General features: G+C 37.4%; 1 protein-coding gene across 2 annotated transcripts in view; it reads right to left on the bottom strand.

Moving 5' to 3' along the window:
* The window catches only part of EIF2AK3 (eukaryotic translation initiation factor 2 alpha kinase 3), a 73,642-nt gene that overhangs the window by 20,586 nt on the left and 25,771 nt on the right, over positions 1 to 27,285 (bottom strand). For both annotated transcript variants that reach the window (XM_008008468.3, XM_037994296.2), the window contains exons 3-11: positions 19,277 to 19,471; positions 16,735 to 16,868; positions 14,253 to 14,487; positions 13,877 to 14,039; positions 12,146 to 12,286; positions 11,370 to 11,492; positions 9,239 to 9,459; positions 6,844 to 6,956; positions 2,979 to 3,101 (exon numbers count right to left, since the gene is read on the bottom strand). In XM_008008468.3, the coding sequence (XP_008006659.3) occupies positions 2,979 to 3,101; positions 6,844 to 6,956; positions 9,239 to 9,459; positions 11,370 to 11,492; positions 12,146 to 12,286; positions 13,877 to 14,039; positions 14,253 to 14,487; positions 16,735 to 16,868; positions 19,277 to 19,471 (1,448 nt within the window). The remainder of the gene's footprint in view (positions 1 to 2,978; positions 3,102 to 6,843; positions 6,957 to 9,238; positions 9,460 to 11,369; positions 11,493 to 12,145; positions 12,287 to 13,876; positions 14,040 to 14,252; positions 14,488 to 16,734; positions 16,869 to 19,276; positions 19,472 to 27,285) is intronic.

Raw genomic sequence — 27,285 nt, forward strand, 5'->3', positions numbered from 1 at the left:
AAATTAAAGAAATAGCATTAGCCTGAAAAAGAGAGTAAGACAACACTGAAGGCTGTTCATATCTGAAGTATTCATATCTAACAGTGAAAACAGAAAAATAATAAAATAGGATCTTTTCTTGAAAACTAAAATTAGAAACAGATGAATTAGCCTAGGTTATACTTCCTTTTTGCACCTCCACCTCCCTGGTTCAAGTGATTCTCATGCCTCAGCCTCCCGAGTAGCTGGGTTACAGATGCGCACCACCACACCCAGCCAATGTTGTGTTTTTAGTAGAGACGGGGTTTCACCATGTTGGTCAGGCGGTCTCAAACTCCTAACCTCAGGTGATCCACTTGCCTCAGCCTCCCCAAGTGCTGGGATTACAGGCGTGAGCCACTGTGCCCGGCCAGCCTAGGGGGTATACTTCTAAAAGGCCACACAAGTCCTGTATTTTAAAAAATACAAGTATTTCAGTTTTTTTTTTTTTCCTGGAAATAAATGCTACAAGTGCATCTACTGCACGTAAAAATAAAAGTTTTAAAATCCCAACTTCTTTGCTTGGCATTTAAGGTGCCATAAGCTATCTCTTTTTTTTTTTTTTTTTCCTTTGCCTGAGACAGAGTCTCACCCTGTCACCCAGGCTGGAGAACAGTGATACGATCTCTGTACCTCCACCTGCTCACTGTAACCTCCACCTGCCTTTTAGTAAAGATGAGATTTTGTCATGTTGGTCAGGCTGGTCTCGAACTCCTGGCCTCAAGTGATCCACTCGCCTAGGACTCCTAAAGTGCTGGGATTACAAGCATGAGCCACTGTGCCTGGCCAACCTATCCTTTTCTTCCTCTCTTCCATCCTCCCCTATTCTCACCCTTTGTTCCATCTATTCCAGAACTCTCACCATTCTCCATACCACCTCCAAATGCTTGTGAAAGCCATTGCTCGGGCCATTTCATGCACTTGGCCATCCCTCCCCACCTGTCTTCTACTGAGGAAAAGGCTACTCTTGACACCCAGAGCAAATGTCACCATTTCTATGAAGCTTGACTGCCTTTTGGCCACATCTGCTCTTCTTCATGAGAAGCTATTAATATTTACTAAGATAAGGCAAAGGTCAAAATCTTTCTTGCATTGTATTTACTTGAGTGTACATACGAAAGCACCAAAAAGGTACAGGCTTCTTAAGGGCAGAAACCTTAGTTTTTATAGCTTATGTAGTGCCTGGCACATATGAATATTTAAACTACTCAAAAGTTATTTACCAAAAGGAAAAAATTAGTTCCCTAGTACCCAAACCACTCAATTCCTGTCCTTACCAGACAGGAATTTGAAAAAACTGCGACTACCAGATATGACGACAGCACAACAATTAGCGTGCATTTAATCTAGAATCAACAAGAGGCCAGGCACAGTGGCTCACACCTGCAATCCCAGCACTTTGGGAGGGCGAGGCAGGTGGATCATTTGAGGTCAGGAGTTCGAGACCAGCCTGGCCAACATGGTGAAATACTGTCTCTACTAAAAATACAAAAATTAGCTGGGCATGGTGGTGCATGCTTGTAATCCCAGCAGTTTGGGAGGCCAAGGCAGGTGGATCACCTGAGGTCAGGAGTTTGAGACCAGCCTGGCCAACATAGTGAAACACCATCTCTACCAAAAATACAAAATTAGTTGAGTATGGTGGTGCACATCTGTAATCCCAGCTACTCGGGAGGCTGAAGCATGAGAATCACTTGAACCAGGGAGGCAGAGGTTGTAGAGAGCCGAGACTGTGCAATCCGCACTCCAGCCTGGGTGACAGAGTGAGACCCTGTCTCAAAAAAAAAAAAAAAAAAAGAAGAAAAAAGAAAAGCAACAAGAGCCTTCTACATAGTTAGAATAAAAGGTATTGCTGGAAGCCTATCATCTTAAGCATCACACTGTTCTGAGCCAGAAATCACACTTCTAGGAATCTATCCTAAGGAAACAGAAATTGTCAAAATGTACATAAAAAGATGAATATTGCAAAGTTTTTTTTTTATGGTAAAGTTATTTCTAATTGTTACAAATTAGAAACCAAATTGTTTAACAATAAGAAATGGTTAAACAAAATATAGCACGTGTATTCAATGGACTATTACCAAGCCATAAAATACTTTTAATATACTTTAGGATTCTAATAAAACATTTTTTTGCTTTTTTTGAGATGGCGTCTCGCTCTGTTGCCCAGGCTGGAGTGCAGTGGTGTGATCTCAGCTCACTGCAAGCTCCACCTCCCAGATTCACGCCATTCTCCTGCCTCAGCCTCCGGAGTAGCTGGGACTACAGGTGCCCGCCACCACGCCTGGCTAATTTTTTTGTATTTTTAGTAGAGACGGGGTTTCACTGTGTTTGCCAGGATGGTCTGGATCTCCTGACCTTGTGATCCGCCCACCTTGGCCTCCCAAAGTGCTGGGATTACAGGCATGAGCCACTGCGCCCGGCCAAAATACTCTTACTAACATGAAAAACATAGAGGATATGAAGAAGAAAGCAACAGACAAAACTGTACAGTACTGGCAACTGGCTACCAGTTAGGTAAATTTATGACGAGAAAACAGAATCAAAAGGATATACTCTAAAGTGCTCATAATAGTTATTACCGGGTAGAGACAATATAATTCAAATGTTTTTGTTCTAGTACTTTTCCTTATTTACACAAAAATATAGAATATTTTAAAATGCTGCAATTTATTGAAGTCTAGTTATTATAAGCCACTAAACGAAAGTCCTGAGTTAATAATAAAAAACAAGGGCATATTTTAAAAACAAGGGCATATTTTAAAAGTAGATAGAAAGCAACCTATATAGATAACAACTTTTAGACAGCTGGTTAACTGGCAGCACTTAGAACCTAAGATTTGAAAGGTCTGAAACTGTGTTTTCTATGGTGTTTACAGAGTACAGTAAGAAGGATATTTTACCCATGAGATTAGATCACACTGTGCTGATTTCAATTTACTAAAGGTACCACCCATTACCTATTGGGCAGACGGATCCTCTTGATAGCATAATTGCAGTCATCTACTTTGTTTTTAGCTTCAAAAACAACTCCAAAGCCACCACGTCCCAGGCACTGAATTGGCTCAAAATCAGTTAGATATCTTTAAAAAGAGGTAAAATTTATAAAGGTTTGCAATAGTTTTAAATTTTGTGGTAAGGTGAAAATCAGTTCAATCTTATGACACATAAAAATGTATAAACTCATAGAACTCATCTTAATAAATAGTATAATTTGATTAACGCATTTTTAGTTCTTCTGTTTGTATAAATGAAGCAAACACATTCTTACGTTTCCTAGAAAAAAATTAAAAATAAAAAAGATGTGTTTAATTGGGAATCACTTGTTAATCACTTGTTCTTACAGCTATTGCACCACTGATGTGTGCTGTCCAATACTTCCTATCATCTACCAAAATATTATATTCCTAATTCTCGTATCTTTTATATTCTGTGACATTTTGTACTCAATTACAGAAAATGTGGTTTTATCTTAGCTAATTACCTGTAAATTTTATGGGAAAAATTTAATCAATCCTATTTTACCCAGGTACTATTTTAGCCATAAACCTTCCTAGGAACCAAAGCCGACATGGGTTGGGTTGCCTTACCAGTGGGGGTACCAAGTCAGACAGAAGCCAACTCACCATCTGTCACTCACGGGGCCTCCACTAAGCAGGCTTTTTCTCCCTTTAGTGCTGACTTCACTGACCTGCACTGTACAATCCAGTCAATTTGCACCATGCTCTCTCACAATTCAAGGTTTTGCCTCTGCTGTCTGCTCCACTGGGATGGCCTTCCTCTGTGCGCTTAATGAACCCTATTCTTCTTTCATTTTGCTCATCTCACCACCTCTGTAAGGCTTTCTCAGACTCCTGTCTCAACATTCCCATAACACTCTTCACACAATACTTTGAAGTATTTAAACTTAACCTTAATTTTTTGCAATTATTTGTAAGCATCTCCCTTCTCCCACCGCCACTGTATTGTGGGGGCCATGAATGCAGAAAACCATTCTTGTTTCTCTTTGTATTTCCAAAGGGTGGGCACTACCTGACAAACCGAAAGTCTAACAAATGTCTGTTGAATAAATGCATGAATTAATAAATGAATAAATTAGATTATGTCTGATATCCCTTATAAGGGTAAGTTAATTACTTTAGGACTTACATACTCATTAATTTAGTAGTTGCCTCAGCTGGTTAAAGCATGGAATTAAGGAGAAGCAATAGATTTCAACGTTCCATGGGCCAATTCCTTTCATAGAAAATGAAGAGTAATAATCTATTCCTAAAAATAGCCAGTCAAGGTACCTCAGTACAAATCAGTCTCCCCAACTGCAAAAGCCCACAAAGTTCATATCCTACTCCTGGAGGGTCAACTGAATTATCTTCCTATATTAAGGAAAACACCTATATAAAAATGGATTATCTTCTAAAAAGAATAACACCCTTATGTTATTCCAGACCCTAGAAATGTAAGTATCATCTTGCCTAAGTTGTCAGCTGATAAATGACAGAGGTGGGATTTGAACTCATGACTGAATGCAGAGATTATATTCTTAACAGTGCTTAGAACATCATTGCCACCAAAAAACATTAGGTATTCTATAGAACTCCCATACAAAAAAAAAAAAAAAGACTCAAGAGCTGCATTCTTCATATTGAATAAAGTTAAAGAAAAACTGACTTAAGTCTAATTCAGTTTTGAGTATATTATTCTAATTTTCTTGACAACAGCCTGACAAATACATCTTTATTCATGATACCGCATTTATTCTGCTCCCCAAACCTCATCTCTACTTGCCGAACTCTCACAATTTAAAATTCAGTTCAAATATGACTTCACTTATGATGCCCTCCTAGATCATCACAGATTTAGTGATTTGGTTCATGACTTTCTTCTTATATGTTTGTTTTACCCAGTAGTATCTTTCCCATAGACTTTAAGTTTCTCCAGGATAGGAGTGGTCTTTTAATTCTCCCAAAGCCTGAATTATTGTCCTGCACACAGCTGTTCAGAATAAATGTTTAATGAACAATGAATGACTTCAGTAGTAGACTACCTCGTGGGAGTTGTTGGATTCTTTATTCTTTCTCTCACTGCCTGCTGGTGTTGACAGTCACTGATATATTAGTATTTTTATTAGCAAGGGTATTAAAGTAGCCTTTAGCATTTGTTAATCACCTAGTAAATTTTGCTTTGTTTATGAAATTGACTGGTTTTACCTGCTCCCCATCATCCTGAAGCAGCTGGTTTGATAGAAAGGTAGAATGGCCTTTTGAAGACTGCATTACACTGCCAGGTAGGTGCCTTGCAGGGCTAGGGGAAGGTTCTCCAGAAAGCTGTATATGCTCTGAATCAGTGTCTAATATATTATAGCATGGTTTCTCCCATAGCCAGTATGTACAGGTCCAGGGATCAAGGAATGGAAATGGGAGTGGCATCACCCACCATTACCCCCTAGTGATCTATTAGCAACATTTTTGCTTCCTGTTCCTGTGAACTTAAGTTTGGCTGGCCTAGAGGTCTTCGTCTAAGAGAGAGGAACACTTCCACCAGGAGATACAACAGCAACTTTGAACTCCTCATGCCTTTGAATCAACAAAGAAGACAGCTACTGTGCTGGCTGGGTGACTAATCCTGACTACCAAGGGGAAACTGGATTATTGCTTCACAGTGGAGGTGTAAGAAAGAGTAGGTCTGAAACACATGAAATCCCTTAGGGATCTCTTTGTATCATCATGCCTTGTGATTAAAATCAATGGAAAACTATAACAATTCAATCCAGGCAGAACTACCAGTCTCCCAAGACCCTTCAGGACTGTGGATTTGGGTCACCCTACCAAATAAAGAATTACAACCAGCTGAGGTGTTCTCTGATGGGAAAGGGAATATGGGATAGATAGGGGAAGAAGGTACTTATAAATACCAGCTGTGACCACATGACAGGTGACAAAAATGAGGACTGTAATTATCACAAGTATTTCCTTAATTTGTTGTGAATATGCTTGTGCATCTCTATCTATATAGAAGTAGATATATATATATATGCCTATGTATAAGGTATATATGCACATATTGTCATTTCTGTTTCCTTGGAGGGCCCTAATATACATATTTATCTATTATTTTCAACCTTTTCTGCCATAAAATCATTACCCTAGATATTAAGCAGTATAGTTCCACGTCTTTTCCTTGTCCCCATATCACTAAAGTGATAAGAAGTATGCTATCAAGACAAAGAGAAAAGTAGGTATAATCCATGTAATACAAAAAATAGACCATGACACCATTTATAGTTACCACAATGCATCAAAGGTTACATTTTATACTTGAGAGATTGTAATAGCTTCTCTACTTTTATTTTACTTTTATTTAAACTGCCTACTTTTAGCTAATCCATCTCCCCCTTCTGCTTTTAAAAACTATCTGTTCTATTAGTGTTTTTCCCTATATTTCTACTTCCTATTACAGATAAAACGACAATGAAAATAAATGAGGATTCAGAAACATGTGGAGACTTATATCGCATCTTATAAACATAGTAATTATTATCTGGTACTATAAATGCTAATCCTAGTACATAGTAGGCCCTAAATAACTAAGTTACTTGAATAAGAACTTAATTTGGTAGCTGAAATTCTAAACTCCTATAACACTCTATTTTTATCTTTCTTAGGGTATATATCACTTTTAATGCATTTAAGTTACTTGAATTTATTTATTTATTAAGGGTTAAGTCTACGTTTTATTTTTCTAGGTATCTACACATTAAAAAATTTAAACAAGATCTTAGGTCATTTCTTCTTTGATTCAAATGGTTGTATTTTATAAGACTCTTACCGTGATACATATCCAGAGTTTTTTATGTCATTCCAGCTACTGTCATTGGCTTCACCACTTACAGAATCATATTTATTTTCAGTTTGACACTGAGTTTCAGACTCCTTCCTTTGCTGATAAGGTGAAAAACAAAATCACTACCAGTACAAAGCTGAACTGAAGTTAGCTAATGATTTTGGTTATAAAATAAACAACACTGAAAAATATACAAGTAGCATCAAGAAAAATAAAAGTATTATGAAAACAAAATGCAGCATTTTGCTTTATTACAAAAGAAAAAAACTTTATCTTCCCATTGCTATCCCTCCAGTATTTGAGGGGATTTTGTTTCTTTATAATGTGGGTATGTCATATGTACAGCATGATATATAACTAGATATAAAGAGAAAGACAGTGCACACATGTAAGCATAAACGCAAACTCCCGGGCAAGACTAGAGTGATTTCTTTTGACAAAATGAGGTAGAAAAAAAAGCAAACAAACAAAAAACCCAATAACAATAACAACAACAAAAAAACTAGAGTGATTTCTTTCCCAACCAATTTCACAAATTGCATTAAAAATGCTTTTAATAACAGGAAATTAAATTAGGCAATGTTTCTTTACCAACATCTCCTAAAATATTTTTTAGAGGATATTACTAATTATTATGGTCAAATGGGGGCACTGTGGGTCACCTGTTTAGTCACTGATTCTTTCAACATATCTTTACTGAGCTCCAATAATGTGCCAGGCACTGTGTAAGGGGCTAAGGAGATGGTGGTAAACAGTGTAGACTAGTCTTTGTCCTTAAGAATGTTCAGTCTAGGCCAGGTGTGGTGGCCCATGCCTGTAATCCCAACACTTTGGGAAGCGGAGGCGAGCAGATTACTTGAGGCCAGGAGTTTGAGACCAGCCTGACCAACATGACAAAACCCCCATCTCTACAAAAAATACAAAAATTAGCGAGGTGTGGTGGCACATGCCAATAGTTTCAGCTACTTGGGAGGCTGAAGCACAAGAATTGCTTGAACCTGGGAGGCGGAGGTTGCAGTGAGCCAAAATTGTGCCACTGTACTCCAGCTTGAGTGACAGAGTGAGAAGAGTAAGACCCTGTCTCTGAAAAAAAAAAAAAAAAGAATGTACAGTCTAGAGGTAGAGAGAGAAATTAGGAATTACCTATTAAATATTTTAGTAAATACTCTAGTAAGGGGAGTATAGAGTGTAAACACAGGCAGGAAATCTAGCTCAGAAATAGGAGGTTAAAGATGACTTCCCAGGGGGGCGTGTCAACTAATTTCAAACTAAAAGATATTACCCGGGAGTTAATTATTTGAGAGGGAAGGGAGAGGAGGTAGGGAACAAGGTTCCAAGGCAAGGTTAGACAGATGAGCACTACCAGGCTCAGCGAGAGCATGGTCTACAGGGAAGACTGAAAGCAGCTCAGTCTAGTGGCTGAGCATGGCGGAGGGGAGGAAGGGATTAGGGTACCAGTGAAGGACGGGACATGAGCAGCCAGGGTATGATCATTCAGAATCTTGCATGTTCTAAGGAGGTTGGACTTGAGCCTAACAACAATGGGGAGAAAGTATTAGAGGTTTTTAAGCCCAGAAATGCAGCTAGAGTTAGGGTGTAGAGAATGAACTGGAGAAAGCCTCAGGACTAGGGGCACAGAGGCCAGTTAGAGGCTATTTCAGTGATTCAGGAGAGGTGTGATGATGGTATTTGTGCTGGGGAAATGAAAACTGACACATAGAAGAAGAAAAATATGAAGATATCTAGGAGGAAGGATTTGACAGAACTTGGTGACTGACAAGGGAGAGAAAAATGATTCACGGCTTTGGTGACTGCATATGGCAGGACATTTCTTTGAGAGAGAAAAATGCTAGAACAGGCTGGGGAGGGGAATGGGAGTGGAAATCAGGACAGTCTGAGATATGGCTCATTTGAAGTCCCTGTGTAGCACTTACTAGATAGCTGTTCCAGAGAAACAGATTTGGGAACCATTAGTATATAAGAAGATTGGAGCTGGGAAAGTAGGGAAGACCATCCAAGGAGAGTTTGTGGGATGAACAGTGAAAAGAGGGAGACCTGAGGAATACCAACAATACTGAGAGGATGAGAAAGATCAGGTCCTGAAGCATCCACATCACACCCAAGGAGACCAGGAGAGCATGGTGTCAAGGAAGTCAGGCAAGAAAGGTCAAAGGGAGATGCTCAACAGTGTCAAATACAAAGAGTTCAGTTAGATAAGGACTGAAAAATGTCCATTACATTTAACACAAGGAAGATCACTGAGACCTTTGCAAGAGTAGCTTTGGTGGAGCAGTAGGGATGGAAGCCAGACTGCAATGGTTGAGAAGCAAATGGGAGGTGGGGAAGTGGAAACCAGAGAGTAAGCAACCATGATTCTTACCCTGTGAGGATGAGGGTGGAAAAGCCTGCGCACAATAAACGTTGTTGCTATGATACAAAACAAAATCGTTGCAACTATTTCTTTCCACCAGTGTAAGAGGAGAACAGGATCCTTTTTGCGGATATTCTTGTTGTAATTTGGGTTGTCGAGGAATCTGACTGTAATCTGTGTGCTTCGTTTGTTCCTTTCCCTCTTGTAGTATGGTAGATAATAACCATTATCTTCAAATAGAAACATTAAAATGGTTTTTTTTTAAAGGCAATCGAAAATAGGCCCATCTTTAACTATTACAATTTATCTATTTTCCTATGACTGATCACACTAATTCCTTTTAAGTTTTGTCTGTCTTCTTTAACGTATTTTAAACATCATAATTTGTCTCATTTTTCTCCAGTAAATATAGACATTTTCCTTTATCCCATAAGCATACTAAATTTTCTTTATATTAAGTAATAATACCAGAAACAATCTTAAGGGCTCCTCCATTCATAACCTCATTAATAATTCAATTATTTAAATATAAGAATTAATACTCAATCTTCCTTCAGGGTATTTTTAGCTTTCCTTTTGCTTGGTTATCAATAAAATACCAAATTTTACCACCAATCATTCTTCACAAAATGAAAGGAAAACATCCATGCTGTTTGGTTCAGTTTAGGCTGCCAAAATGAGTCTGCCCCAGAAAAATAGCCTGTCTTTTTTTGTCTTCCATTTTGTACTATGTGCTCAGATTACACAATTCTCTTTTACCTTGTCTTTTTTTATTTTTTTTTTTGAGACAGTGTTTTGCTCTGTTGCCCAGGCTGGAGTGCAGTGATCTTGCCTCACTGCAACCTCCATCTCCTGGACTCAGGTGATCCTCCTGCCTCAGCCTCCTGAGTGGCTGGGACTACAGACGTGTATCATAACGCCTGGCTAATTTTTGTATTTTTAGTAGAGACGGGGTTTCACCATGTTGGCCAGGCTGGTCTTGAACTCCTGACCTCAAGTGATCCGCCAGCCTCGGCCTCCCAAAGGGCTGGGATTACAGGCGTGAGCCACTGCGCCCAGCCTACCTTGTCTTTTGATCAATATCAAGATAAAGGGGCCGGGCGCCTCTAATCCAGGCACTTTGAGAGGCCGAGGCGGGTGGATCACAAGGTCAGGAATTTGAGACCAGCCTAGCCAATATGGTGAAACCCCGTCTCTACTAAAAATACAAAAATTAGCTGGGCATGGTGGCGGGCGCCTGTAGTCCCAGCTACTCGGGAGGCTGAGGTAAAAGAATCGCTTGAACCCAGGAGGCGGAGGTTGCAGTGAGCCGAGATCGCGCCACTGCACTCCAGCCTGGGTGACAGAGTGAGACTCCGTCTCAAAAAAAAAAAAAAAAAAAAGATAAAGGCTGCTGTTTCTAGTTCAGAGCTGTTTTTTTATTTGTTTTTTAATCAATTTAACTTATATAATAACTTTCCAGTGCTAACATCTAGGGTAACCGATGAGGAGTCTGTGTGTTTACCTGATACAAATTTGAGGACTTCTTAATTACACAACTTTTTAAAAGGCTTTCATACCAGAATATATCCTAACTTCAAAAAATTGCTTACTAAATAGAAATGTATTTCATGCCAAATTTCACCTATTCTTGACTTTTGCACTAATTTCTCTTGTCTGAGTAAGAAATTAAAATAACCTACTTGTGCATCATTTTCATGTGGTTTTATGAAAAACACATTTTCTTCATTATACAGGCTACTATACAGCCTACATAATATAGGCTGATAAAGAAGAGCTAATAACGAGAACCAATGTTTATTGACACTATGTGACACGCATGATGTTAACTGAGACTTTGCATGCATTATCTCATTTAGGCCTCACAACAACTTAATACATAGATATTAGGATTATTATTCTAATTTTACAGATAAAGAAAGTGAGACACAGGGAGTTAGATGTGCCCAATCTAGTATGTGGCAAACATGGGATCTGAACCCCAGCAACCTAACTTTGAAGCTTGTATACTTAGTAATAATTCATGAAATTGTCTCCCAAGATATTTTATTTTCTATATTCTAATCGACTTTTCTTCATTTGAATTCTATTAATTAATTTCAAATTAAAAAATAAAATAAATCTCAGTATTTTCACTTACCATATGGATACTGCAAGATTGAAAGTGCGCCATTACTATATTCTTCATGAGAAAACTTATCATTACTAAGACATTTGTCAAATTCATCAGATCCTACCAAGATAGGAGTTCTGGAAGGAGAATCTAAAATAAAATTATTCTTTTATTAATAATAATATTTCTTAAATCTTATCTGTTATGACTTGAATAAAAAGGCATGTGCTCATTAATTGAATAAACTGATATTCAACCATAATTCAGTTCAAACATATAAGTTAAACAAATGGCCCAGGACTCTTGCCTTTGAAAAGCACACAGTCTTACAGAGAATCTGAGTCATTTAAACAAACAATTAAAATATGACATGATATATGTAGTAAAAAACACGTACAAGGTATAGAAAGATAATGAAAGAAGTAGGTGCCCAGTATTTGATTTCTATTCATTCATGTCTCAAAGAATATGATGTGCTAGCCAGAGAACTTTTGCCTAGTCTTAATATAAATACATTAAGAGTTAAATGTTACTTTGGCATGGTCAGCGAATGATTAAGAGTTTTTCTAAGTTGTATAGAGAAATATTTTATTAACACTTTTATAGAAGCAACTGCTGCTTCCAAGAAATAATGCCCTAAATGATAATAAAAATTCATTATTAACATCTGAAATACCATGATGGTTTACCAATAAAAGTATATAACAGTTCTTATCTCTGTAGTATTCAAAACTAGGGCAAAGACAGTCAGGATTAGGTCTCTGAACGCTAACAGTATTTAGAAAAGTTTACAATTCACTTACGAATTAAGGGTTTCCATTTGATTGTTGGCAAAGGAATAATTGTGTTTTCATCATTGACAGATTCCAAAGCCTTGGGACTTGTAGGAAACTTTTCTGAAATTCTGACTGATGACTGCAGATAAAGCTGGCCTCTATACATTCCTGAATCAACCAGAACATTGTCAATTATGCATTGATTTTTTAAAGAAGGTTTTTAATTAAATAAAATTCATTAATTCCAGTTATTTCTACATATACTACAGAACTCTTGTCAAAGAAGAAACATGCTTGAAGCACTCAAAGATAAACTCAACAGATATTCAGCAAAAACAGGGAGGGAAAGTTACACATAAGGTCCATATATTTCTCACTGAATAATAGCACATTTTCAGTAATACAGGAAAACTGTTCCAGTAGAAAAATTCAAAGACAGGAAGTCACTGTACTCTCACAAAACAAACAGCTTAGACTAAGTAACTTTCTCAAGAAAGTTTACATAAATTCTAGAAATATTGCTAACAATTCAGTTAAATACTATCAAAACACACATGACAATTAACAACATACAGATTTAACATACAAATAACAAATACAGATAACAACATACAAATTCTTGCTTTGCTTTGCATTCAAACCAACAGGTGGGTGGCACATTGTCAGAGCTTAAAAAATTTTATAAGTATTTGATGACAGACTAATTTAAATAATTAGATTCAAGAGTTTTCAAAATTTATAATATTAAAGGCTTTCAATTGCCCAGAAGCACACCAGAATTTTATTTTTTAGATCAGTTGTATAGATGCACTGATAAAAAAGAAATAAACCTAATCTTAAAGAGGGGAGGGGCACAAACTAATATGGATGCAAATACAAATACAGGAAATTATAGACTTTGAGGATATATAACTAACTATATAAGTATATTTTATATGTAATTACATATAATTATATATGTAATACATATATGTAATTACATATAAACAATTATATATATATAAACAGATAAGAGTGTTGTCCTGTCACCCAGGCAGGAGTGCAGTGACATGATTGTAGAGTTTGGGGTAGCCTCTAACTCCAGGGGTCAAGAGATCCTCCCATCTCAGCCTCTGGAGTAGCTAGGATTACAGGTGCATGGCACCATTCTTGGGCTAATGAGTAATTTGAAATCATGTTATATAATGAGAATATTTCTAAGCCTTTCTAATATAGATCTCAGAGAAAAAGAATATGTGACAGTAATTAAAAATTTCAGAATTGGGCTGGGTGCTCACGCTTGTAATCCCAGCACTTTGGGAGGCTGAGGTGGGCGGATCACCTGAGGTCAGGTGCACTATATTCTGGCCAACGTGGTGAAATCCCATCTCTACTAAAAATACAAAAATTAGCTGGGCATAGTGGCAGGTGCCTGTAATCCCAGCTACTCAGGAGGCTGAGGCAGGAGAATCGCTGGAACCCAGGAGGCAGAGGTTGTGGTGAGCAGAGATCATACCATCACACTCTAGCCTGGACAACAAGAGTGAAACTCCATCTCCAACAAAACAAAACAAAACAAAACAAAACAAATTTCAGAACTGGACAAATGGAAAAGTAGCAGGAATGGAAATCAAAGTATAAATCTTAAGGGCAACCTAAATCAGAGATGATATTAGGATTTAAAACTACTACAGGCACTCCTGAAGTAGGAAGGAACAGTGTAAGAAGACAATCTAGATGTCAATGTGTACTATCGTTAGATAAGATACATTTACTCACCCAAGTAAACACTGTGTTCTGTAGCTCCTCTGGCAGCTTCTACAATGTCTTCTTCATCTTCTAAAACATTGTCATTAGATGTATAACTTGTATCATCAAAAAGACTGATGGGAATGACTTTCCCATCCTTAAGTAACCAGGCAGATGCAATTGGAGTACAAAACTAAACAAAAATGGAAAAAGGGTCTTAAATAATTCAAGCAGTAGTTATGTAGTTCCAACCCATAAAATACCATTTAAAATCACAAATTTCTAAAAGCACAGAGAACAAGCTGAGAGCCCCAAGTAGTAGTGACTTCGTTCCACCTGATCAATAAGTTTGGTCAGACTGGGAAAGGAAGAATCATATTTATAAATCCTCAGTGATGTTAGGTACCTGGTACTCCCATTCCAGATGTCCTCCCTTCTTACTGAATGCCATAACTTTCCAGTCAGCAACCGAAACCTTTATCACTATGTCCATTATGGCAGCTTCCTGTTCTTCCACATCTGAAATAATTTTAGACTCTTCTGTGTTCTCATTGGGCTTAAAGGTGCTTTCAATAAATCCGGCTCTCGTTTCCATGTCTGGAATATACCGAAGTTCAAAGTGGCCAACACTGAAATTCCACCTTAAATTTATAAAGGTGTGTTTTAGAAATTTACATTTAAATAAAGGGACAAAATAATATAGAATTCTTCTAGATTGAAGAAGCAAATTCTAAAATTATGTGATGAGAAAAATAACAAGTCAACATAACCTTCTGGAAAAGAGTGCTCCGCTGATTCACGCCACAAGAGGGCCCACAAGAACTTTATTCTGACCCTTCAGACACAATGGTTTTGAGGGTTGTGGACTGACTAATGTGTCCCTTACAACAGCTAAGGGACAGATTTTCTCTCAAAAATTTACAAATGTTTGTACTTCTACATCAGAGTGATTTTCCCAAAACACATCAATGTCGCCTTAAAATGAGGTAGCACACAGTCTGCCTTACCTCTTGATTAAAAGCAGGATACATTTCATTTAACTACAGCAAAATTATGCCCTCATAAACCACTGTAAAAGTCAAGATGAATGAACCAGTCTTAAATTCACACTAAAACATGGCCTCAAAAAGGCAATGTGATCCAGGATACCAAACCTGTGAAGGTCATACCTCCTCAGCCCCAATCTTGGATCTCCACTGAACAAGATGTGGCAAGTCATTTACCCTTTCCTAAGTAAGTTTCAGCAGTTTTATCCATAAAGTGGCAGTAATAACGTTTCCTCTATAATTAGCAAATTGAAAAAATCACTCAACTACTGACAGTATAGTGTCTTATCACTGAGATATAAAAGGGCATAGTTAAGAATTCTGACATTTATGGAAATAATTATATTTTAAAGAATCATAGATCTTAGAAACCCAGATCCTTCCTATTCTGGTAACTCAAAATTCTGTTAAGTTGGACATCTGCTGCTATGGCAGTTGAGCCCCCAGTAAGCACTCAAACACTTAAAAAACAAAATCCAGCCAGGATAAAGAAGGTCAAGTTGTCTGCAAATGCAAAGCCCTATTCATAGTCCAAAGTTGAAAGAATAAATGCATTCTTAACTGAGTTTGAGAAAACAGTTTTCAGGAAAAGAAACTGAATTACATTGCATTGGATCAGACAAAACCCTAAAGTCTGGTTCATTTTCAAAAGATAACGATGGAATCTAAAGTTATTTTTACTATATAGGCAATTTAAAACTTAAATATTAGGTTTAAAAAAAATCAAGCATTTGATGTAGGATCAACATATCCAATCTAGGTATCACATTTTTTAATCACATATTTAAATATAAAAATTACATAACGGCGTTCATTATTTAAAGAAGGGAACAGAAAGGAATTAGGCTAAAGAAATGTTTTAATAGTTCAAGAAAATTGAGTAAAATTATTATTTTAAAATTGGGATAATCAGACAAACTATGAAACTACCTACTAGACATACTTAGAGAGTCAAATAGGTTCAAGCTCAAAGAAACACATCAATTTTCTCTTAACATCTTTCTATATTCAAAGAACTTCGAGGGATGAGATTGCTATAAAAAATATCATTAGGCCGGGCGCTGTGGCTCACACCTGTAATCCCAGCACTTTGGGAGGCTGAGGTGGGTGGATCACCTAAGGCTGGGAGTTCGAGATCAGCCTGACCAACGTGGAGAAACCCCGTCTCTACTAAAAATACAAAATTAGCCAGGCATGGTGGCACATGCCTGTAATCCCAGCTACTCGGGAGGCTAAGGCAGGAGAATAGCTTGAACCCGGTAAGCAGATACTGTGGTGAGCTAAGATCATGCCATTGCACTCCAGCCTGGGCAACAAGAGTGAAACTCTGTCTCAAAAAAAAAAAAAAAATCATTAACCTGAGACTAAACTAATAAATAGTTATCATATGAGAACCCCTGTGGTTACCACATCCTGCAGCATATGGTGAGAAGTTCAGTTCAGAATTTGTTAATAAACATGAAATCATTTTTATTTTAGGGCCCACATTGGATCACCTGACGTTGGGAGTTTGATACCAGCCTGGCCAACATGGTGAAATCCCGTCTCTACTAAAAATACAAAAATTAGCTGGGTGTGGTGGCATGTGCCTGTAATCCCAGGTACTCGGGAGGCTAAGGCAGGAGAATCGCTTGAACCCAGGAGGCAGAGGCTGCAGTGAGCCAATATCACGCCACTGCACTCAAGCCTGGGTGACAGAGCAAGACTCCATCTCAAAAAAAAGAATAATATGCTTTTAAGGCAACAAAATAGTCAAAAATTTCCAAAAACAGAAGTCTGATAAATTTTGGTATTAGGTGTATTTCTAAATAATACCAACAGCAACACTATCTGAATACACACTTCTCATTGCCACTGCGAGGTCCGACAGCTCTAACAGTTTTTTGGGTACGCTGTAGAAGCAGGATGTCTTCCTCTTGTTCCATTTCATCACTATCCCATTGGCGACAACCCAGAGCTGAACAGATATACCTCACCTGAAAAGACAAAATTAGATACAAAATTAGTAAAAGGATAAACTCATAAGAGATCAGAGATATTAAAGGAATCTATAATTTTTAAAAAGTGAAAGGAAACTAAGGAAATGTGTATGAAGTACTCAAGTAATAAGAAGCAACAGTTAGATTACTAACTCCTAAAATGAGTTATTTAAAACAATGACAGTACCAATGAATATTTATTTCAGGGAATGATTTTAAGGATTTACGTAATTTTAGCCTTACTTTGGAGAATTTCCATGGAATATACAAGAAGAAATGGATAGCTACTTGTGATAGTTTTTCTACAATATCATTAATAAAATTTCAGGTGAGTTTAAAAAAAAAATCAACCTTAGAGTTTCTGTATAACAAAAATGTTTGGTTTTTAAAAATTTGAAACTTTTCTGAGAGCTTTTTGTACTCAAAAGTAACTCCCTCAAATTTTCACTAAAAGAAAAAAGGAAGACTTAATATGATCCAAACTAAAATCCTCATGAAAAGAAGCATACCTTCTACAATACCAGAATTATGTAGCAGCACATCAAATCAGAAAACCAGGTGATCGGGTTCAATCCTGTTGTTTACAGATGAGACTACCGAAGTAAACAGAGATTGAAGTGCTTTGCTCAAAAAACGGCCAGATAGGATGGCATGGCCTCCTCAATACAATGCAGATGCAGGTGGGTGGAGAAGGCAGAAAAGCATCTGCAAGAGCAAGAAAGTGCTATGGGCCTAACACTTAGATAAGGAATTGTTAAATTTGAAAAACTCAAGAATAAAAAGACGACGTTTCTATTCTTCCTTATTTTAGTCCAAGTCTGTATATAAGCCGTTTACATGTCAAGGTGTTAAAGGGTTACAAAGATTTTTATTTTTTACCTTTTTAGAAAGGATGTTTTTATTTATTTATTTTTATTTTTATTTATTTATTTATTTGAGACGGAGTCTTGCTCTGTGGCCCAGGCTGGAGTGTAGTGGCACGATCTCGGCTCACTGCAAGCTCCGCCTCCTGGGTTCACGCCAGTCTCCTGCCTCAGCCTCCCTAGTAGTTGGGACCACAGGCACCCACCACCATGCCTGACTAATTACTTATTTATTTTTGTTATTTTTTAATGGAGTCTATTATTTATTTATGTCATTATTATTTTTAATGATGTCTCACTCTGTTGCACAGGTTGTAGTACAGTGGTGTGATCTCAGTTCGCTGCAACCTCCACCTCCCAGGTTCAAGTGATTCTCATACCTCAGCCTCCTGAGTAGCTGGGACTACAGGCTACAGGCGTGCGTGTGCCACCATCCCCAGCTATTTTTATTTTTAGTAGAGATGGGGTTTCCCATGTTGGCCAGGTTGGTCTCAAACTCCTGGCCTCAAGTGATCCACCCACCTTGGCCTCCCAAAGTGGTAGGATTACAAGTGTGAGCCACTGTGCCTGGTTGAAAGGATGCTTTTAATTAGTTACTCTTGATAATGGATTTATAAGACCCAACCTTAGAAGCAGATTATATTATGATTATATCCTAAGAGCTAATGTTGGAGAAAGTCTAGGTTATTAACAGCATGACTTTGTTGTCAGATAGATCTAAGTTAAATGTGACCCTGGAAGCTTCTGAACCTTTTAAAGTCTCAGTTTCTTCATCTGTAAAATGAGTATAAACTTTCCTCTTGGATCACCTTATTATAGGATCAAACCCTATAAATGAGTAGTGTCAATTATTCTTATCATTAGGATTACTATTAATCTTTAGAAGGTTCTTCATCTGTCAAAATGTAAAAAAAAAAAAAAAATTACACCTAGGAAGACTGTGAAGATTGCAAAATAATGTATTAAAAAAAGCACCTGAGGCTGGGCGCGGTGGCTCCTGCTTATAATCCCAGCACTTTGGGAGGCTGAGGTGGGTAGATCACTTAAGGCCAGAAGCTGGAGACCAGCCTGTTCAACACGGTAAAACCCTGTCTCTACTAAAAATACAAAAATTAGCCAGGCATGGTGGCATGTGCCTGTAATCCCAGCTACTCAGGAGGCTGAGGCACAAGAATCACTTGAACCCACTTGAACCTGAGGGGGTGTGAAATGGGGTGGGGGGTGGGGATTGCCATAAGCTGAGATCAGCCTGGGCAACAGAGTAAGACTCTGTCTCCAAAAAAAAAAAAAAAACAAAACACCTGAGACACAGTAGATCATATTTATGAATTTTCCTCCTCCTGCTATTCTATTCCTGGCTCTGCCATTTATTCTGTTATTAGTTTCCCCTTCCTACCTCACAGTTCTCTTATTAAAACAAATGACAACCTCAGGGAATAATTACAATAAATCTCAACTAGTAATAAGTGTCGTTTAATAAATTACTTTTTCTACCCTAATTTATTCTGATTTCCCCAAAGTAAATTCAGTATTTTCACTTACCTTTCCACTACATGCACTGAGGCCATATGTAGTGAGAGATTTTCCTCCAACCAAAACAACATCATCTCCAAATTTATAAGAAGATTCGAGAAGTGATTCAACTGTGAAAGGAACTGTTTCCATGCTCTCACGGTCTCGGTCCCACTGGAAGAGGTCTCCATCCAGGGAAGGAATAATCATCTTATTCCCAAATACCTAAAACAGAAGCTAACTTTTTAAAAGAGCAATAACATTAATTCTTTTTTTTTATTTCTCCCAGAAAAATAAAAACGTCCTACCTTTAAAAGAATAATAGTAATTAAGAGCTACAGTCTTGATCCTGATGTACTCCAGCCTCCTTCTGACTAGCACATGAAGCAGCGCAGTCAATCAACCGGAAGTAATTTAAAGGAACTGCCAATCACTCCCAGGTCCTACACATAGTACTCTAGTAAGGTTTTTCTCAAACTCAGTTTACCATGGGCCAAAAGGGTCCCATAATGGTAGGCTGAGTTACCAAAAGAGAGTTTTATGATCAAGTGAGTTCAAGAAGAGGTTACTATAGGAGCTCTTACAGCCGTGAGTATGTTAATGTGTAATATGATTTTCTATAGATAATATATGCAGTATTTTCTAGGGCTATTTTTATCAAGGCCAATTACTGTCATAGACGCAGCTCCAAGGAACACAAGTTTAGAGATATTGATTCAAGTAGTATCTCATCCTTTCTTTTATTTGCTTTCTCAAATCTGCAATGAGCTAGAAGCCTGGTAAGTAAGCTTACTGGTTTTGTGTTCTCAGTTGCCCTTCCTTCTTTTAACAATGCTTATTAAGGGCCTACCTATGGCCTGGCACGTTCTGATGGCTGGGATAGATCAGTGAGCAAAACAAACAAATCACTGCCTTTGTGAAGCTTAAACTCTGGTGTCATGAGACAAACAACTTAATAAATAAGTAAATTATATGGGGTATGTTAGGTGATAAATGCTGTTAAAAAAAAAATGGAACAAGATAAAGGGAGAATGGTAAATATGCATGGGGTGGAGAGGGGATTATCAATAAAAAGAGCTTAGGGTAGACCCCACTGAGAAAGTAACATTTGGGCAAAGTCTTAAACATGAGAGAATTAACCAGGTCAGGCCAGGTTTTGCAAAGGTTCTTAGATGGAAGTGTACCCATCACGTTTGAAAAATCGTAAGGAAAGTGAACAGGCTGAGAGGCAAGGGTGAAGGCAGAGAGAGCAGGCAGAAGGTAAGAGATTAGTTGATAAGCAGTTGAGCTGTTTAAGATAGTCAGGTTTGGGATATAATTGAAAGGTAAAGCCAACAGGATTTCATGGTGGATTCTCTTTATGGCATGAGCAAAAGAAAGGAGTCCAGGATAATTCCAAGGTTTCCGGCCAAGAATATCTTATCTCTTCAGTAAGAGTTTTAGTACATGTCTTTGTGACATTGACCTTTGGCATTTAAAAAATTCATAATTTGATCTACATCAACTAATGATACAACTCTTTTCCTGATTATCAAGGCTCAAAACTTTAGGAAACAGGAATATGAGAGAAGTAAGAGTTAACAAAATTTTTCTACATAGTTTTTTGTTCTTTAAGCAGCAGACTGCTTTCTTTAAAGGGATACTTACTTGAAAACTTGCATACAGTAACTGAGAGTTCTCATTTGGTGTTCAACTCACACATCCACTTTGCCCCAAACCTGGGGTTTTGGAAGACAGATTAAAAGCCACTATTCCAATTCACTTCTTTCTTTCATTTTCCAGTTCAAATCCTTATTATCTCCTGCCTGAACTACTATAATAGCCTCTTTACAGTTCTTAACTGCAAATTTCCTTAATCTTCTATGTATCTTCCAGATTAATCTCTCTGAGTCAGAGTTAAGCTTGTTATGACACTATTCAAAAATCTTCAACAGCTATTATCTTCTTAATAAAGACCCCAAATCCTAAAGATCCAAAATCCTTTAGAGGACATTCAAAGTCCTCCAAATCTGACCTTAAATAAACCTTTCATCCCTGTCTTTTACTTCTCCCCAAATGGGTAGAAATCAGGCATGGTTATTTAAATACAACATTTAATGTTACTGATATTGTTCATTTATGTCATTGTCAATGTCATTTCTTCTTTCTGGAACATCCTTCTGTACCAACTTTGTCGAGAGAAATCCTATCTGGCCTTCAACCTAGCATCACGTATGTTTTTGCTTTGAAATCTAAGAAAATTTTAGCAATGTAAGTTTGCTGACAAAAATCCTATCATTCCTTAACTTTCCTTTTTGTTGTAACTATAATCTGAGACACTGTGATATTCTCAAAAATTGTTCACTGAACCTCCAAGAAATACTTACCAGGTCAGCTAATGTTTATATTTATGTTTACACAGTGGCTGTAAAAGTAGTGCACTCATACCCGGTGCCCAAATTTTGTTATCTAATTACATTCTCCACCAAAAGGAACCAGGGCTCCTCAGAGAAACGGCAGATTCCCAGGGCTGGGGCAGTGTAGATGCAAGATGAGCCTTTACCATCTTATTCTTTCAAAAAACAAGGATGTGCTTGGAAAGGGTGAGGGCATGCCACTGGTCAAATCTGGGACAATTAAGCACCAAAATAGTTAAGTACTGAAGTTTTAAAAATAGAAATTCACATGTTCATACCAATAGCAAACAGATAAAATAAATAATATATGAGGGAAAAGGAAGGGCTGGAGTTGGAAAAATTAGCATGTTGCCACCATCACAGTAAAGACTGGGTCATACCAGAGTCAGAAATGGTGCTAAATTGAGGTGGAAACTTTGATGAAGAACAGAATATCTACATGGTCTAGAATGTCTCCTTACAGAGTACTTATCGTTACAAGAAATTAAAAAACAAAAGTTATATATTATATAGTGGAGATAACACCTTGATTGGATAACCAAAGTAAAAATCATCAATGAGAGTTAGATGCCCTGAGACAGACTTCATCACCTATGTAGTATTCCAGCCAAGAACGCACAGCCTGAACATCAGGCAAGCATAAAGTAAGGAAAAGTCCATTTTAAAAATAAAATAACAGAGAAACCATATTCTTCAAAAATGTCAATATCTGACAAAGAAAGGTTGTGGGGAAAAAAAAAAAAAAAAACTAGATTAAAAGAGGCTAACATGACAAATGAATGCAATATCTGACCCTAGACTAGATGCTGTACTTGGGGTAGAGGATGCTATAAAGGATATTATTAGGTCAATTGACAAAACTCAAATATGGATGGTAAGGCATTGTATTAACATAAATTGGTAACACTTATAACTTTTGTAATTACATAAGAGAATATCTCTATTAGGAAACATACACTGATGTATTTAAGAGTAAAGGGCCATGATGCATATTTAACTTATCCTCAAATATTTCAAGAAAAACAAGTGTGTATGAGGGAATGGGGGAGAAGAGTGACAGTGGGTAAGAGGACGTGGGCAAGCATATAAAGCAGGCAACTTGGTTGGGGTAGGTAAAATCTGAGCATATAAGGGTTTTTGGGTTTTTTTGGTACCACATTTATTGTGCAGCTGTCTGTAGTTGGAAATTATTTCCAAACAAGAGTTTAAAAACAGAAGAAAGGTACTCAAGAGTCTTGTAGGAGCTCGATAATCAAACTCAAGACCATACCATTAAATGAAGGTTTACCATAATTCTAGACACTTAAAGATTCCTAACTGTTACTCTTACTGAAAAAACATTTGATTTTTAGTAAGTTCTCAAGTGACATTGGTATATACCTCACCTAATATTACCTTGGAGTCTTAGCATAACTATTTTATCCTTTGTTTCCTTCTATTTCCTGATAATAGATAACAAATTTTATTCTCAAAAATTAAAACCTTTATTTTTATCTTTTGTAGAATGTCCAACTTGAAGTTGCCATTATAACAAATTTAGGTCACAGTATGCACATACCCTATAATAACAATATGTAGTATTTAGCCTATATGATCTTCTATTTTGAGTTACTTATCAGATAGAAAATCAAGTATTTACTGTTATCTACCTCCATATTATGTTAAATATTCTATATTTATTTACCAGAACACTAGATTCAAATGATAATAAAGTTAAAAATAGATATTTTAATTGGTCATCTCAACAGTAGTATTAGGTTAAAGTATAAACAGAGAAAGCAGGTGTGCATGACTAAAAGAGGAAGAGGAGTAAGTGTGTCTGCAGTAAACAGATAGCATTTCTTTTGACTTATTTCCTCTTCCATTAAAAACCTCTTTTCCTCTAAAGCAGTAGCGGGTCCTTAGGGAATACAATGTCTCCTAAGTGCAAAAATCAATTGTCAAACCAATATGGAATAAAATCCATTTTTGCCCTCTCCAAAAGTAAAACCAACCAATCAACCAACAGACTGACCAACCAACCTTATCTTCAATTAAAAATATAGTTTAAAGAACCAAGACTTGGTATGATTGACCATACTGAGAAAACTGCCTTATTTTAAAAGTTAAATGCTCAACAGCATTAACTCAATAAGTGCAAAACACAAACAACAAGGCATTATGATTCAATAATGAATCATCATGTCATATTTCTGGATTATGATTTTAAAAGTTCACTTTTACATAGCTGCTCTTCACTAATTGGTTGCTTATGAGTCATACATATGGCTGTTGACCTTTGTGCCAATCTTGTCAAGTCTTTCAGGCTGCATATGTGAAAGCAGATGGAGCTTTTCCTTGAGAGCCACAGAAGCAATATATGCATGCAGTTCAGGTACAGAGATGACATCACCCCTCACAATAGCATTACCTCACCCCCAAGCATAGGAATGAGTCACCCGATAGTCAGCTGCAAATCTCTTGGTAGAAAAAAATGTAGGTTACGGTGATGCATTTTCACATCCCACTGATTTGTTCATGTAAGCAGCTATTTGTTCTGATCCGCTGCTTTGCATCTCAAACTCATTGTGTGACTTGCTTCTCCCTTAAGTCATTTTAAAAAGTCTAAATTTTTGTGTTTATTTTCTTTGTTTTTTCCTTGTTCATAATTTAAAATAAAAGGTGCTAGCAAACTCCCAGAGTCTATCTGTGTAATCACAAAGCAGTTTAGTAAAGTAATTCCGTTTCTGTTTCTTAACAAAATCTAAGTGGTACAATGAATACCAGTGGCACTTGCAATCAGGGACTTCCATCTGAAATTAAAATGTGAAAATAAGAACGTTAGTTTTAAAGTGGAGGAAGGAATTTCATGTGAGAAAATAAAGGAAGTACTACTACTAAAATGAGCACTACCAGTAATAAAAAACAAAAATTCCTCTAACTATAAGAAAAAATGTTTGCCATTTGAGTCTTCCCTATTTTTCTATGCAGCCAACCCCTCTCCCCGACTGACTCACACACTTTTTGGGGTACATTCAACTTTACTTCAATTTGTTATAAAAAATTTCAAGCATATAGAATGTAGAGAGATTAATAAATCCCCATGTATCTACCATCCAGTTTCAACAATTATCAACATTTTGCCAACTGTTCCATCTATCTCCACTCACCTACTCTATACTTGTTTATTGGAGTAAAATCATCAAATTTTTAAATTTCCCCTATTATCTCAAAGATCTACTTTACGATGAGGAATTCCAAGTCTACATATTACATCTGATTCTTTTCCCTCCACAAAGGAGCTTCTTTCACCCCCTTTGTTATGCACTGATTTACTTGAGAAACCAGCTTATCTGTCCTACAGAATGTCCCACAGTCAGGATTGTACATGTCATTTAACTTGTTCCTTTATTTCCTGAAAAGTATGATGAGACTTGGAGCTTTGATCTGATGCAGGTTCAATTGTTTTGACAAGAAGACTTCATATCTGATGCTGTGCACTTCCTATTATAATAGGGGTCTACAAACTAGAGCCCATGGGCCAAATCCAGCCTGATGCCTGTTTTGTAAGTAAAGTTTTATTGGAACACAGCCACACATTCACTCATTTATGTATCTGTCTATGACTGCTTTTAGCTGCAATTAAAGGCCACATGGTTCTCAAAGCCTAAGATAAGTACCATCTGGCCCTTTACAGGAAAAGTTTGCTGGCCCCTGTGCTATACCATATTAGGAGGCATATAGTGTTTGCATGCCCCACTTTTAATGATGTTACTATCAATCACTTGAGTTTGGGGGAGACAGTCTGATCCCTCCATTTAAAGTGTCCCATAAACTTTTTACCATTTTAGTATTGCTTGATGGCCTATTTCAACAAAAGAACTAGAATAGCAATTTCTAATTTTATCATTCTTTCTGCATTTATTAGTTAGGATTTTTCTTTTTTCTTGCTTTTTTTTTTTTTTTTTTTTTTTTTTGAGATGGAGTCTTGCTCTGTCACCCAGGCTGGAGTGCAGTGGCACCATCTCGGCTCACTGCAACCTCCGCCTCCTGGGTTCAAGCGATTCTCCTGCCTCAGCCTCCTGAGTAGCTGGGACTACAGGCACCCGCCACTATGCCTGGCTAATTTTTTGTATTTTTAGTAGAAACAGGGTTTCACTGTGTTAGCCAGGGTGGTCTCAATCTCCTGACCTCGTGATCCACCTGCCTCAGCCTCCCAAAGTGCTGAGATTACAGGCGTGAGCCACCACGCCCAGCCTAGTTAGGATTTTTCTATAAAGAACTTTCCCTCATTCGGTTTTGGAAGCCAGATTTGCACACACTAGCATTCTGATTAGTGACTCAGGCATTAAACACTCTCGAATCCCAAAAATTGTATCCAGAAGTAACTCACCCACTATAAGACTGACAATTGAAAAGGGTTCATGAGACTTAGTGAGACCGGTGTGTTCGCTAACCAGGAAAGAGGGAAAAGGGACACGCTGATAGTTAGTGCCCCGATAGTTAACAACAGCCAAGTTCCGTGTATAAGGGAAGAAGCAACAAGGTTTAAAAAGGAGAAGAGAGGGTAAGAACAAGAGTGTGGCAAGATGCAGACGCACCGAGTGTAGAGATAAGGAAGAATGAACATAGGCCATGAAGAAAGAGCGTGTAAAACACCAATTGTCCTAGAATATTTATTAAAGGGGCACACATCCCTACCCCACCTAAGAACCCCAGGGAACATTTCTAGGATAATACAGTAACATGCTTACAACGATGATCCCAAGGAATAAATAAAAAGATACAACTCATTAAGATTGGGAAGATGTGAAATACATGAATACACCATTAATGTCCTCACTTGTAAGTGGGAGTTGAACAATGAGATCACATGGACACAATGAGATCACATGGGAAACAACACATACTGAGGCCTGTCGGGGTTGGGGGTTAAGAGGAGGAAAAGCATTAAGACAAACACCTAATGCATGTGGGGTGTAAAACCTAGATGATGGGTTGATAGGTGCAGCAAACCATGGCACATGTATACCTATGTAACAAACCTGCACGTTCTGCTATATCCTGGAACTTAAAGTTAAAAAAAAAAAAAAAAGAAAGAAAGAAAAGAAAAAGAAAACTATGCCATTAAAAATGCTCAATTGTTTACTTTTTTTATTATCTGGAAGTCTCCTTCATCTAGAACAATTACTTTCTTAGCCATACTAGTTGTTTTGCAAACCAAGGTGGTAGGGCAACAGCACACATCCAAAATACAAAATCAAGATGTATCCACACCAACCAGAGCAGCTGACTGCACCTCATCCAACCCCATCCCCTGGGTCCCTGACTCTACTACTCATTCACTATGTGACGTCGGATAAAAACGAACAATTCACTGTTTTACAGAATGTCTCACGTTCCCTTATTTCACTTGATTCTCAAAGTCACTCTCCACAACTAACTTAAAAGGGATTCCTTTTTGGTCTCCAACCATTGACTAATGCTTTTAACACTTTGGGCATCCACAGGCTTCCTGCTTTTTCCCATTGCTTTCCAAGTTCCCCCAATTGAGAGTGGAAAGCGTTTTCTGATGTTCTGTTTTGCTGAAAACTTTCAATAAGACTAACCAATCAAGGAGTTGTTTGAAGAGGCATTTGCATTATAAGCCAGTTATCTCTAATT

This window comes from Chlorocebus sabaeus, chromosome 14 (assembly GCF_047675955.1).
Source record: "Chlorocebus sabaeus isolate Y175 chromosome 14, mChlSab1.0.hap1, whole genome shotgun sequence".
In the NCBI taxonomy this organism is placed as follows: Eukaryota; Metazoa; Chordata; class Mammalia; order Primates; family Cercopithecidae; genus Chlorocebus; species Chlorocebus sabaeus.